At 40.4% G+C, this 14,452-nt stretch overlaps 1 protein-coding gene across 1 annotated transcript in view; it reads right to left on the reverse strand.

The window, feature by feature from the left end:
- Fyco1 (FYVE and coiled-coil domain autophagy adaptor 1) overlaps positions 1 to 14,452 on the reverse strand; it is a 91,499-nt gene that overhangs the window by 58,438 nt on the left and 18,609 nt on the right. The window contains 6 exon segments of the mRNA XM_028860586.2: positions 789 to 879; positions 3,421 to 3,442; positions 3,445 to 3,563; positions 4,926 to 5,032; positions 12,467 to 12,592; positions 14,189 to 14,295. Of these exon segments, the coding sequence (XP_028716419.1) occupies positions 789 to 879; positions 3,421 to 3,442; positions 3,445 to 3,563; positions 4,926 to 5,032; positions 12,467 to 12,592; positions 14,189 to 14,295 (572 nt within the window).

Raw genomic sequence — 14,452 nt, forward strand, 5'->3', positions numbered from 1 at the left:
TCAGTTACACTGAAATTATGGTTAACCCACTGTATTATACCCATAGCACCATAGCGTGACAAAAATCACAAAAAGGTCAAAGAGTAGTCCTATCTATCTATCTATCTATCTATCTATCTATCTATCTATCTATCTATCTATCTATTGGTTTTTAGAGACAGTGTTTCTCTGTGTAACAGCCCTGGCTGTCCTGGAACTCAATATGTAGACCAGGCAGGCCTCATAGAGATCTGCCTGCCTCTGCTCTGCCTCCTGAGTGCTGTGATTAAAGGCATGTACCACCATGCCCAGCTCATCTTTTCTATTTTGAATACTCTTTATACATAATGAGCATTTTTGTACTGCAAATAAATTTCTATTATACAGTTATAATAGGTTCACATTTTTAGTACTTCCTGATCCCTTGTTCTTAAGCACCCTTTTGCTTGCTCCTCCACTTAGGACCAGGATGATTTCATTACCTCCTCTTAAGAAGAAAGCGTTGAAGCTTCTAAGTAATTTCCCCTTATTTGAATGCTGGTAGGTGGCAAGGTCAATTCTAACCTCAGTTCTAACCTATGTCTTGTAAGATATTTTAAAAAATATTTTAAGAGTTCAGTTTTAAAAGCATCTAAATTTTATCTGGCTGTAAAAATCTAAATTCCAGGGCATAGAGGACATAGTTTGAGGGGTTATATCACTCTGCTTAGAACAACAAGTATTTGAAAGGCTTATCCTTGAATTGCTAGGGAAAAAGACATACCCTGGTCACCCTAACAGTCTGCTAACTCCAGCCTTCCTGACATTACCTGCAAGTAGTTGCTCACTAAACTGCTCATGCTGGAGCTTCGGCTTGGGGGTTTCCACATGTAAGCAAAAGAGCTGGTGGCCAGTGTCCTCCTGTGGGGCCACAGAACAGACACACTTGTATTCAGATGAGAAAACAAACTCAAGTGTACACACACACACACACACACACACACACAGAGAGAGAGAGAGAGAGAGAGAGAGAGAGAGAGAGAGAGAGAGAGAGAGAGAGAGAGAGAGACAGTGGTGCTGACAGTTACTAGGCAACCAGGGGCAGTAGGATATGGTCTGTATATCATTTGAGTATGTCTACTAAAGGGTTCATATGTTGGTCCTTAGAATGGTGGTACTGAGAAATGGTGGAACCTTTAAAAAGTGTGGCCAATATAAGCCTTTAGATCAACTGGGGATATGCTGTTTGAAGGCACTATGGTACTCTAACCTCTGTCTTACTATTTGGGACATGTGTGTGATCTCTTACTTCTGCATAAAATACACCCCATCTCCTCTCCACATGCTCTAAAATGATAGTCAAGGGGATTCCTTGCCAGAGCCTGATCCATCAGACCTTCAGCCTCTAAAACTGTGAACTAAACAAACCACCCTCTTTTTTTTTCCTCCTAAAAGGAAGACTTTCAAACTCTTTCTTTAAATTTAAAGATTTACTTTTATGTGTGGTGTATGTGTGAAGGGGAGGCCAGAGGAGGATACCATATTCTTTGAAGCTGGAGTGATTGTAAGCTGCCTGACATGGGTTCTGGTTTTGAACGTGGGTCTTCTGGAAAAGCAGGAAGCATTTTAAATTGCTGAGCCATATCCTCAGACTAGAAATGTCTTTTATTTATAAAGTTAGTCTGCTTCCGGTTTGCATTACAGTAAACAATGGATGAATGCAGGAGTACTCTTTCCTTGATGGAGCATAAAGAGGAAAACATAACACTTCTCTCCAAGAGCAGATCTCCATGGGCTTGTGGCAGGTACTCCATTGCTGTAGTTTAAACATCATGGTGTGGGGTTAGAGATGGCCTAGCAGTTAAGAATGCTTGTTGTGCTGGCTTTTACATTCCAGCACCTATGTAACTAACCAGGTGTCCCAGATACCCTTGAAATCCCATCTCCAAGAGAGGTAAAGACAGGGAGATCACTGGGGTTTTCTGGCTTCTAGCTTAGAGGAGAAAACTTGAGCCTCAGCTTCAGGGAGATACCTTGCCTCAAAAGACTAGAGTAATAGAGTGGTGCCCTCCTCTGACATCTATGCACATGCACATACACACATGCATGCACTCACATATACACACATATAAACAAATGAATTTAAATGCTTTCTCCCACTGTCAAAAAAAAAAAAAAATCCCAAGTAGATACATTTTCCAATTTTTGGTTGTTTCTTTGAGTTTTAGGTGCCTGTCACAGACTATTTGCCAATGAGGAAAAAGCAACATTCAACCTAGTTTTTAAAAAAAAGTCCCACTGTGCTGAGAGGTTCATCTACAATGTGGCTAAAGTCATGATTGCAGTTCATGTGGACATACTGGACAGGACTATATACAAAGTCTCCTTTACTGAATAAAGTTCTACTGGATGGTGTGGGTCTGAAATATAGAGGCTTATATGATAACTCTCAATTCACAGGAACATTGTGATCTAATCTCACTTTTACCCTACCAGAATTAACCTATAGTTATTGAACTGTCAAACCTATTAGCCCTCTCAACTTAGCAAGGACCTTAGTCAAGAGTGCTGCACAACCACACACGTGTGTGTAGTGTGAGGATGGAGGAAGGAAACTCTTGGTACATTATCACTGTGGAAAGGTGGAATAAGCCTAACTCCACCAGAGGGTGTCACACCTGGTTATGGTTACTCATGCAGTAGAATATTCTACACTGTAGATGTTCTGAATAGTTTGAGCTTGTGAAATAAATAGTCTATATCACAACTACTCCTGTGTGAAATCTGTCATAGAATACACAAGCAAAGTTGCGTCACTCCTACAGCTATAGAACCACAAGTGTAAACACAGGTAAAACTAAACAATATGAAATGAAAAAGGCAAGTATGAATTAATAGCTTTTTCATGATTCATTGTGCAAAACATTTTGAAAATATATATAACATTATCATAAACTATTTATGGTTACATATGCATATAGTGAAAATAAAGTCTTGCTATTGACATGCCTCAATCATGGTGCTGTGTTTACTTCTGGAAAGGAAGAAGGAAAAAGACAGCAGAAAGGTGGGGCCTTAGTTAGATCTACAGTATTTTATTTCTTAAAAAAAAGAATGTATCATATAGAAGAAAGAAACCCTATAAGTATTAGGCCGAAAGCTCTCCCACTGGACAAATATGGGTAAGTTAAGGTCATAAATAACTGCAGAACGTAATCTACCAAACAACAACAAAACAATCCCCTCAAAACAAAAACAAAAACCCAACAACAACAACCCCCTCACCAGAGTCAATACTGAGATAAATGAATAAATAAATGGGGAAGGCAGAAAAAAATAATTGTGAAGCTATATGTAATTTACTGAGCAAGCAAAATGGCTAGGCAGATGGGTAGCTATCTTCAAAACATTGAACATCTCTTTCCTTTACTTTTTTTAAAAAAAAGCAATTTCCCAAAGTACCTGGCAAATGTCGGCCAGGCGCATCCAGGTCGTAGCCCCTTGATGCTAGATCAAACTGAACCTCAGTCAGCTCATATAGTTGTCCCACGATGTCAGAGCTCAGCTTTGGCTTCAGAAAGGGGCTTCTTGCATAATACCAGTCACTGCAGAAAACATACACTATGTGAATTGAGGAGAAATAAGAATAAGCAAAGAATGAATCTACTCAAGATTGTCCTGTGTGGTTCTACCTCATCAAATCCAGTAACTCATGTTACTAAATCAGAAAACAAGCAAACCATTTTATCTTTCACTGCTGGACCATGGGTTCTCAAATAAGCTTTCTTTGCTTCAAAGAAACTGTTGCAATGATCTGGATATTTATTATTTATATAATATCTCTTTTACTCTAAAGAATTTGAGATACTTAAATCTTAGTGACTTGCCAAGAAAGGGCAACTATTGGAGACAGGGCAGTTCCTTTGGAGAAGATAACCTTAGCTTTTATTCCTTTCACAGAATCCAACAAGACACACTAGGCTCACTTTTAACTTCTGTTCAGACATTAAAAGCCAAGAAACAAAGTCTATCCAGAAATGTTATATACACACTGTTATTATGGTTTATCCATTTCACATGAAGCAATAAGAAGTTAAAAAGATAGTACTAATGGGTTTAAAGAATTACTCAGCTCATATTTGTGGTCTGTGATGCTGAACTGTTTACTGCAGTCTTTAACCAAATACCTACAACAATATACTCTTCAAATCAAATGTGCAAATGTTTTTAACTCATAAGCTTGTCACATGTGTAAGAATGTGAATCAGCCTTAAAAGTGACAAAATAAAGATAAACATCTGCCTGTTATTTTTTATTTCAAAAGTCCTTTCTTTCATTAACTCAAATACCTAGGGAGAGGCAGAGCAGAAATAGAAAAAAAAAAAAAAATGCTGGGCAATCCAATGAGGTTCAGCTGGTGGGCCCCAGATCTGCAGCTCCTAATCTGATGCTCCCTTACCTTCACTCACTCAGGCCTGCCTCTCTCCTTCCGTTTCCTGGTGAGGCTGTAGCATTTACGAGATACAAAGGCTGACATATGGGCAACCTGGATTCATAGCAGTTGCCCTTCAGTCTCCAAGGAGCCATGATATGCTTGCTGATGGGTACTGGCTCTGTGGCAGGTAGGGCCCAGGCTGAGTAAAGGAGAACCACAGGCAATTCTTCTGGGAAGCTAAGAAACACTGGCTTCAATGAGCCACCACTCATCAGGGAAAGACATGGCATCAGGAGTTAAGAGATCTGGCTCAGCTCTAGTATCACAGTTGAGCACATGAGAGAACTAGAGAAAAGCAGTGTTTCCCCCTCTTTACCACATTTACCCTACATGCTCAAAGACTAGTAGAAAGTACAATGAATAATGGCTGTAAAAGAAACTGAAGGCACCTGCCACTGACATTCTGGTTTGGTTGACATAATTTCTGTTCCTCGGTGGTATGGGATTAAGCCCAGCACAGTCTTGCAATTACCTGGTCACTTTAGTGTTCATGAAGCACTGCTGCAAAGTGTCTGCCAACCTCTGGTGCACCAAAGAGTAGCGAATGAAAGCTCTGCCTTTTCCCAGAGATGTTCGGAGCTGAAAACAAATTACATCGAGATCAACACCTGCCTCATGGAGGATTAGCAAAAGGCCACGTATAGGACAGAACATGCCATCCGGTGCTACTCTGACACTGGCAGCTCTTATACCCATCAAAGGACACAAAACATCTGGCACTGTCACTCTAGGGTGAAACCTGAAGTGGGTGGGCTTATCTCAGGCCTCTATCTGAGAACCCTCTGCAAACATGAGAAGAAAGATATATGAATGAGAATCAAACACCTGTACATTGAATGGAGTCACTCTTGCTCTTCTTCCTACTAGAATCTCTGAGTCAGACAGGAAACTCCCTGATTTAATTTGGAGTAAGGTGTGAAACCTGGAGGTAACTGAATGGCTTCTCACATAGAAGCTACAGGAAGAAGGGATAGTAAACTTGGTTGGTGCTGGGCCCAAGGTACTAGGGGGTAGGGAGAGAGAGAGGCCTCGGTGGCTTTGTTGGAACATGTGTAGAAAGGGGACGAGCAGAAAGAGTGGAGTTGTATAAGTGGAGCTGTGCAAAGGTTTTGCCAGATGTATAACAGTCTCCTTTGTCTCCATAAAACTATCAAATCCCCATGTATCTGTTCATGCTTTCCTAATTGGGCTGGTTTCTTTTCAGATAAGCCAACTCATTGCATTTAGTCAATGTGCTATGGATGAGAATAGGGCTTTTCAGGAAATCTTGTCACCTGGAAGTAAATGTCATAGAAAAGCCCAGGTGTCTATAACTCTACAATGATGATGATGACAAAACTATTTAAAAGCATACAGGGATCCATCTGAGGTTTAGTCATTTACAGCATACTTACAGTAGGCTGGGTGGACTCTGTAATGAGGCTGCAATACAGAGCCTTACTAGCTGTGGGCACATGGCAGCCAAGACAAGTGGATTAAAGGGAACTGCAATAGAGGACACTTGAGACTAGTTTGAAAATTAAGATTCATAATCTTAATATATTAGTCCCAGAAGCAGTCAGGCATTCAAAATACACTGAATCTACCCTAGGTATCTACTGGCACAAGTTCTGGATCTGAGTAGAGAAGGCAGGGCCAACACTCTCTTAGCCCCTTAAAGGTCAGAATGTGGTAGGAGAGGGATGACAGTAGTTTTGTCAAAAAAGAGTCTTACTATTAAGATGCCCTGGAATGAGACAGGAAGTAAGTGGCATGCCACCAAGGCACCAATTATGCTGTAAACATCCCAGTAGCAGTTCACACCTTTAACTCAGATATTTCTTACTTTGAGTCATTCTTACTGATGACTCAGAGAAATAATATAATACAAGGTGATTTTAAAAGACATGAAACCTCATGAACTATGGAAGCCATAAGACATTTCTCCATGCATAGTCACAACGGTTGAAATGGAGGTGGGCAGAAGACTGATTTGATATAAAGCACTACAGTATGCTTACAAATAGTTATCTCAAGAGATGCACAAACACTTTCTCCTCTGATGAATGAGGTGAGAACAAAGTGCTCAGTGGGGACAACAGGGACATCTGAGCAGCCAAGAAAAGCTAGGCAAGGTACCCATCCACATACCCTAAAACTGGAGTAATAGTGGAATTTAATCAGACCTCTGCCCACAAAACCACTTTTTTTTAATATAATTTATTTTTATTTTATGTTCATTGGTATTTCATATGCATGTATGACTGTGTGAGGGTGTCAGAAGGCCTGGAACTGGAGTCATAGACAGTTGTGAGCTGCCATGTGGGTGCTGGCAATTGAACCTGGGTCCTCTGGAAGAGCAGCCAGTGCTCTCAACCATCTGAGCCATCTTTCCAGCCCCCCAAAACCACTCTTGTCTGCAAGCTCTAAGAGCAGGAGCGAGTCCTTATTCCTCCTACATGACAGTAAAACTTCTTAAATGGTAACATTTGAGCTCATTAGCTGAACAAATGATAATATATAAAGGGAGCTAGCTGCATACTTCAAAGGGATTTGTAAATGTCTTTCAGGAAAAGAAATATTTCCTTTGTACTACAAATGAAAGTAACTACATATCTCCTTTAAAAATGTTTTAGCATCACCCTTTACAATAGCCACAAATAATATAAAATATCTCATGATAACACCAACTAAACAAGTGAAGGACCTGTTTGGTAAGAACTTTAAATCTCTAAAAAAAGAAATTGAAGAAGATATCAGAAAATGGAAGGATCTCCCACGCTCATGATAGGTAGGATTAACATAGTAAAAAATGGCAATCTTACCAAAAGCAATCTACAGATTCAATGCAATCCCCATCAAAATCCCAACACAATTCTTCACAGACTTGAAAGAAAAATATTCAATTTCATATGGAAAAACAAAAGACCCAGGATAGCTAAAAGAATCCTGTATAATAAAGCAACCTCTGGAGGCATCACCATCCTTGACCTCAAGCTCTACTATAGAGCTATAGTAATAAAAACAGCTTGGTACTGGCATAAAAACTGACATACAGACCAATGGAATCAAATTGAAGACCCTGACATTAATCCACACACATATGAACACCTGATTTTTGACAAAGAAACCAAAACTATACAATGGAAAAAAGAAAGCATCTTCATCAAATGGTGCTGGCATAACTGGATGTCAATATGTAAAAGATTACAAATAGATCCATATCTGTCACCATGTACAAAACTCAAGTCCAAGTGGATCAAAGACCTCAACATAAATCCAGTTACACTAAACTTAATAGAAGAGAAAGTAGGGAGTACTCTTGAACGCATTGGCACAGGAGACCACTTCCTAAATATAACACCAGCAGCACAGACACTGAGCACAACAATTAATAAATGGGACCTCTTGAAACTGATAAGTTTTTGTAGGGTAAAAGACACAGTCAATAAGACAAAAAGACAGCCAAGAGAATGGGAAAAGACCTTCACCAACCCCGTATCTCACAGAGGACTGATCTTCAAAGTATATAAAGAACTCAAGAAACTAGACATCAAAATACTGAACAATCCAATTAAAAAATGGGCTAAAGAGCTAAACAGAGAATTCTCAAAAGAAGAATCACAAATGGCTGAAAGACATTTAAAGAAATGTTCAACATCCTTAATTATCAGAGAAATGCAAATCAGAATGACTCTGAGATACCACCTTACACCTGTCAGAATGGCCATGATCAAAAACACTAATGACAGCCTATGTTGGAGAGGATGTGGAGCAAAGGGAACACTCCTCCACTGTTGGTGGGAATGCAAACCTGTATAAACACTGTGGAAATCAGTATGGCGGTTTCTCAGAAAATTGGGAATCGATCTACCTCAAGACCCAGACATACCACTCTTGGGCATATACCCAAGGAATGCTCAATCACACCACAAAGATACATGCTCAACCATGTTCATAGCAGCATTATAGCCAGAACCTGGAAACAACCTAGATGCCCATCAACGGAAGAATGGATGAAAAACATGTAGTTCATATACACAATGGAGTATTACACAGCAGAGAAAAACAATGACAGCATGAAATTTGCAGGCAAATGGATGGAACTAGAAAATAACATCCTGAGTGAGGTAACCCAAACCCAGAAGGACAAACATGGTATGTACTCACTCATAAGTGGATACTAGATATAAAGCAAAGAACAATCAGACTGCAACCCACAGAACCAGGGAGGCTATATAGCAGGGGGGACACTAGGATGACTGTGGCTTATAATAAGTTTTGGTTTTACTGAATTACTGGGCAAGCTTCAATGAAACATTTCACTATCACTATTAGAATAAGAATTTATACTGTATCAAGCTGATAATAGAAAAATAAATAAGTAAATAAATAAAAATTAAAGAAAAAAAAAAGCTGAAGCCATAGGCCATACAGTTTGTAATTAAAAAAAAAAAAAGTGTTTTAGATCATAGGTCAGCTTTCACTTCTCAATTCCCGGTTTTCTTAGCATCCCATATACACCACATTAAAAACACAACAGCAGCACAGGACAGGAGACCTGCAAGGAACATGGGTTGCTTCTGTTTTAAACCAGACTACTGTGCCATGAGCCTAGAGCAGAGCTGACCTCCACATGCTTCAGGGAAACACAGTCCCAGAAGAGCCCATTTTGAGTCTCTAGAAGTGGCTTACTAGCATGCTCACATATATTAGCCCAAATGGCTATCTCCTTTCCAAAAGGCCCTGAGGATTCCTAGAAATGCTATGACCCATTAAATTCTAGTCACACTTGAAGACCCAAAAGAACACCCGAGTACTAGGGTAACTGAATAGAAGTTTTCCCACCTAGTAACATTCCAAGACAGAGAACAGAGCTTTCAGCCATAGTTAAAGAACTGGGCCCCACGGGAAATCACCTACAATGCCACTAAAACCTGGAGGAGTGCTGTGGGATGGTCTGTATGTCAAATTACTCTGATTGGTCAATAAATGAAACACTGATTGACCAGTGGCTAGGCAGGAAGTATAAGCGGGACTAACAGAGAGGAGAAAAGAGAGAACAGGAAGGCGGAAGGAGTCACTGCCAGCCGCCACCATGACAAACAACATGTGAAGATGCCGGTAAACCACAAACCACATGGCAAGGTATAGATTTATGGAAATGGATTAATTTAAGCTATAAGAACAGTTAGCAAGAAGTCTGCCACGGCCATATAGTTTGTAAGCAATATAAGTCTCTGTGCTTACTTGGTTGGGTCTGAGCGGCTGTGGAACTGGCGGTGACAAAGATTTGTCCTGACTGTGGGCGAGGCAGGAAAACTCTAGCTACAGAGGAGCAAGCCAGAAGTCGGCACACAGCTTTCTTAACTTCTTTGAAGTCTATTTGCATGGCCTCAAAAGGTATGAATACATTATGAGGAGAGGAGAAAAACAGCTAAAAAGTAGACTGTTTTAGAAAACACTTCATGATTCTAGGAATGAAGACTAACTTACTGTTAGACTTTACTTGTCCAAAGTCATACAATTGAAGGCTTCAGTGCTGGTACAATGGGTGAGGAATGGGAGAAGAGATTCCTGGTACATCATTACACACTGCTCTACATCATGAACTTGAGTTTCTTACCACTCTCACAAGACCAACTCACACCACAGTGACATTAAAGATATACACAGGACAAAAACTTCAGAACTGCCACCTTTCCTGACTTGCCCAGAGTCAGAGGATGCAGTTGGTAGAAATCACTGAGCCTTTGATGTTAGTGTTCTTAATACTGTTTCCATCTATAAGAAGAAACACCATGGTATGCCTGGAATGTTATTGCTAGAACACCCAACACATTCTAATACTGTGGCCTTTGAGGCCAGCCAAAGAGCCTATGTGCTGATTTTAAAGTGTTTCTATACTTGTCAGAGATGCTGACAAGACAAAATGCACAAACTTTTCTAACTCTTCTTCAAATTTCCAGTTCACTTGTTCCCCATGTATGTGTGCTTCACTTCTGGGTTGACTGGGGTGATGAGAGAGGGAGAGAGTCATTGGGAATGGAGATGGGAGAAAGGTATGAAGGAAATCATTTGAGGTTTAGTTACTCACAAAATGGTGTGCTGAGCAGACTCTGCTATGGGCTTCAACACAGGACCTTCTAGCTTCTGGTGCAAAGGAGCCAAGATAAATGGATTAAAGGAACTGCACAGAGATCTTGAGACAGACTATAAATTAGGATCCACAAAGGAAGAAGGGTGTGTAGGTGGTATGATATGTTTGTGTGTTTTTTTAGAAGTTTATAGTAAGTCAAAGCCAGGGCATTCAGCTCTTCCTGAATGAGGGCCCAACCAGATATAAGAAGTTACTTAGCAGCTCTGCATGATAAGAAATATCCTTGAGTTGGGTGGTGGTGGTGGTGGCGGTGGCGGCGGCGGCGGCGGCGGCGGTGCACGCCTTTAATTCCAGCACGCAGGAGGCAGAGCTAGCTGGGTCTCTGTGAGTTCGAGGCCAGCCTGGTCTACAGAGTGAGATCCAGGACAGGCACCAAAACTACAAAGAGAAACCCTGTCTTGAAAAACCAAAAAAAAAAAAAGAAGAAGAAAGGAAAAAAAAAAATATATCCTTGAGATTCTTACTCTCCTCACTTCAAATCTAAGTAGCCTAGAAACTCTAAAAATTTTTCTGGTTTATTTATTTATTTATTCATTCATTCATTTAGTGTGTGTGTGTGTGTGTGTGTGTGTGTGTGTGTGTATGTATGCCAGGCCATGTATATGTCATGGCACATGTAGTGAGGTTAACCTGCAGGAGTCTGTTCTTTCTTTCAACCATGTGAGTTCTAGGGATGAAACTTTGGTCATCAGGCATGATGGCCAATGTCTTTACCTAATTGTTGTGCAAGCCTGTTAATATTCTGACCTGCCCCTTTGAAATCCTGCCCCTTTGAAATCCCGACCCTTTGAAATCCTGTCCCTTGGGGCTGCCCTGCCTCCTGATGTAGAAGCCTCTTTTTAAGGAAAAACTCTGCCCCTTCCTCTCTCTCTTTCACTTTTCCTCACACAAGGTGTGGACCCCTCGAACCTCCTCTTTCTTGTTGTCTCTCTCTTTTCTAACTTTCTCTTCATCTCTCTATTAGAATAAACTCTCTATGTGCATACAGCATCTGGGTTGTGAATTGCTGGCCGCTGCCAGGGCCATACCTGCATGGCATGCATCTGCCCAGCCTGCCGATGCATCTGCGCAGCATGCCAGCATGGTTCCCAGCAGCCCCCCCCCGAAACTAGCAACTAAAGAAAATGATTTTTTTTTTTTAAAAGAGGGAGGCAGTGTTACACACTTCCAAAGAGTACCATGAACAGAGACTTTCCAGTGTGGATAGCCCAGTTGGGAAGTAACATTTAGAACTCTGACCATTTCTGCTTAGTCTAAACTCAGGTAGTTTCCATGAGCTTGAATCATATAATAGGTGCCCAATGTGCCTGGACTGGATTTCTTGGGTTCTTGGTCACCCATAGACTTCATGCTATATCTAGCTATTTATAGAAGAGGTGTTCACAAAGAAACTTTAGGCAGGCCAATGGAAGACAGGTGGCCCTTGTGGTGGTATTCTAATTGTACTGAAATGTGATTTTGATTGTATGTTAATAAATAAAGTCGCCCGGGGGTCAGAGCTATTAGAGCCATAGACAGAGTGTGGCGGTGGTGGCACACGCCTTTAATCCCATAGATCTCTGTGTGTTCAGGGATACAGTCAGCATTGGAGACATATGCCTTTAAGACCTAGGGGGCTGTACATTCAGACAGTGACGAGGCAGTCACGTGTTTGGGTTTACAACCAATGAGAAGGCAGAACAATAATACTATAAAAAAGACGTACAGACAGGAAGTAGCTCTCTTTCGAGAAGCTGGGACACAATGGAGGAAGGGTGAGATTTTAGCTCTGATCTCTGACCTCTTGGCTTTCTCTTTTACATTGTTTCTGTGTTTCTTATTTAATAAGACGGTTGGTTACATCTACAGGCCCTTCCCTTCATGGCTTGGCTTACCTCAGAGATGGACCTAACAAATCGGATCCCATCATTTGCTCCTTTCACCTTGGCTAGGCACGCACAGAAGTAATCCCAATAGTCCTTCTTGCTACCCAGGAGGCTAGCCTTCTCCTTCTGATCAAACTGAGCAAAGAAAGGAACAGAGAGGAAGTCTGAGCCCACTGTTATTCATGCTCCATTAACACAATAAACATTACTAGCTTCCTGGGGATAGGCACTGAGGGAGGTCTCTTGCTGTTTTTACTTTAACTTATTGGCATACCAGAGTATCTTAATCTCAAAACAAGAGTGTTTTAATTCACAAACTTTTAGATGTGAAACTGAGGCTAATAAATACCAGTTCAAGGTCATATTAACTAGTAAGATTTAGGAATAATAGTTATCATAAAAGATTTATCTCTTGGTACTTGCCTAGCATATACAAAGCCTGAGTTGTAGTTCTAGTATAGCAAACTAGAGTGACTGACTGATAGAAAAAGAAAAAAAGGGAGGTAGAAAGGAGGATGAAAGAAAGGCAAGAATGATAAAAGGAAAGTGATAAAAAGAAAAAAGAAGAAGAGAGATTTATTTTAAGGGTTACTACCATAGTTTGGTGGAAAACCTCCAGTGTGATAAGGAAATTCAAGTGAAGATTCTTATGTCAACATTCAGAGTATTAACTGTGCTGTAACTTAGGGAACTGAGGTAATGACATTTTATCCATTACTCAACTCTCAAGAGTTAATACTATGTTAAAATACATGAAAAATTCAAATGAATGTCAGTATTGAGTACTTTCACATTCAAAACCAAAATGGGCTTAACTGGAAAAGGTAAAAAAACAAAACAAAACAAAACAAAAAACTCAAACAAACAAAGCAAACCCTCATAACCACCTGGTGTCAAAGAACCAGCTGGAGGCATAAGGTAAGTCCTTCCATGCCTGTCTTTATTTCTAGCAGCTCTCTCACCCTATGTTCTCTGGTGGGATGTGATACTGTAAAAAGTATGGTAGGTATCTTTCTATACCATTTAGAGAATTTCTCCCTGGTTATGGAACAAGATTCAAATGTGCTATTTTCAAATCTAGGCAACACAAAACAAAACCCAGGAGAACAGTAATGCCTCATACAATTGTGGTAAAATGACTGCAGGTCCATTTCTTTCCTGCCTATTTCAAAAGTATGTGATTCCCAAATCAGCACAGTTGTCTGAGTCAAATTAAGCAGACACAAAAGTTACACCACGAAAATGTTAAAAGAATGTTTGCTTGACTAACCCTGATTTATAAATAGCCATATACACAATAACCATGCTTGAGTAAGGCTCTGAAATTGGCCTTGATGATCTTCCAGAGTCTGCTCTCTTGGAAACCGCCTTTATACCTGGCTTGTGTACATATAGTGTGTCTGTAAGGGTAAGACACCTAACTACAGGGTTCAACAAGTTTTCAAAGGGTGTAAGTAACTACCCTACCCTACAGTTAAGAGCTTTGTTGGACAGGCCTGTGACTTGCCTTAAGATGGCTTAAATCTTGGAGGAATGTTTTCAGTTCCCAGAACATCCTGACTCATATGGGAGGACTGAGCTCTTGGGACTGTTCTGACTCTTAGTCTCACCACAAGGGCTTGATTGTTCCATTGTGCTTTCTGAACCACATCCTGGAAACTGATAAAAGTCACTCAAATGGGGAACAAGAGACAACTGTGACAAAACCAACACACAACAGGAGCCACTTACTTGCAGAAGATACTCAAGCTTATAAGAAAACTTGTGTAAGCTGGTGCTGTCATCTGTGATTGGTTCTCCTCCTTCCTTAAATTCATTGCTTAGTTCTGTCACTGCATCTTTAAGACAACAAACAGGAACATAGGACTAGAGAGACATATCTGTCTATTTTACATTTTAACAGCCCTTAAATTAGCGTGCATCTTAGATGTACTGAAAAGTAAGTCTGAGAAAGCAGAAATAACAACAGGAAGCACAAGGATAAGTGGTCAGTGA

The sequence above is a fragment of the Peromyscus leucopus genome, chromosome 7, assembly GCF_004664715.2.
Source record: "Peromyscus leucopus breed LL Stock chromosome 7, UCI_PerLeu_2.1, whole genome shotgun sequence".
Classification (NCBI taxonomy): Eukaryota; Metazoa; Chordata; class Mammalia; order Rodentia; family Cricetidae; genus Peromyscus; species Peromyscus leucopus.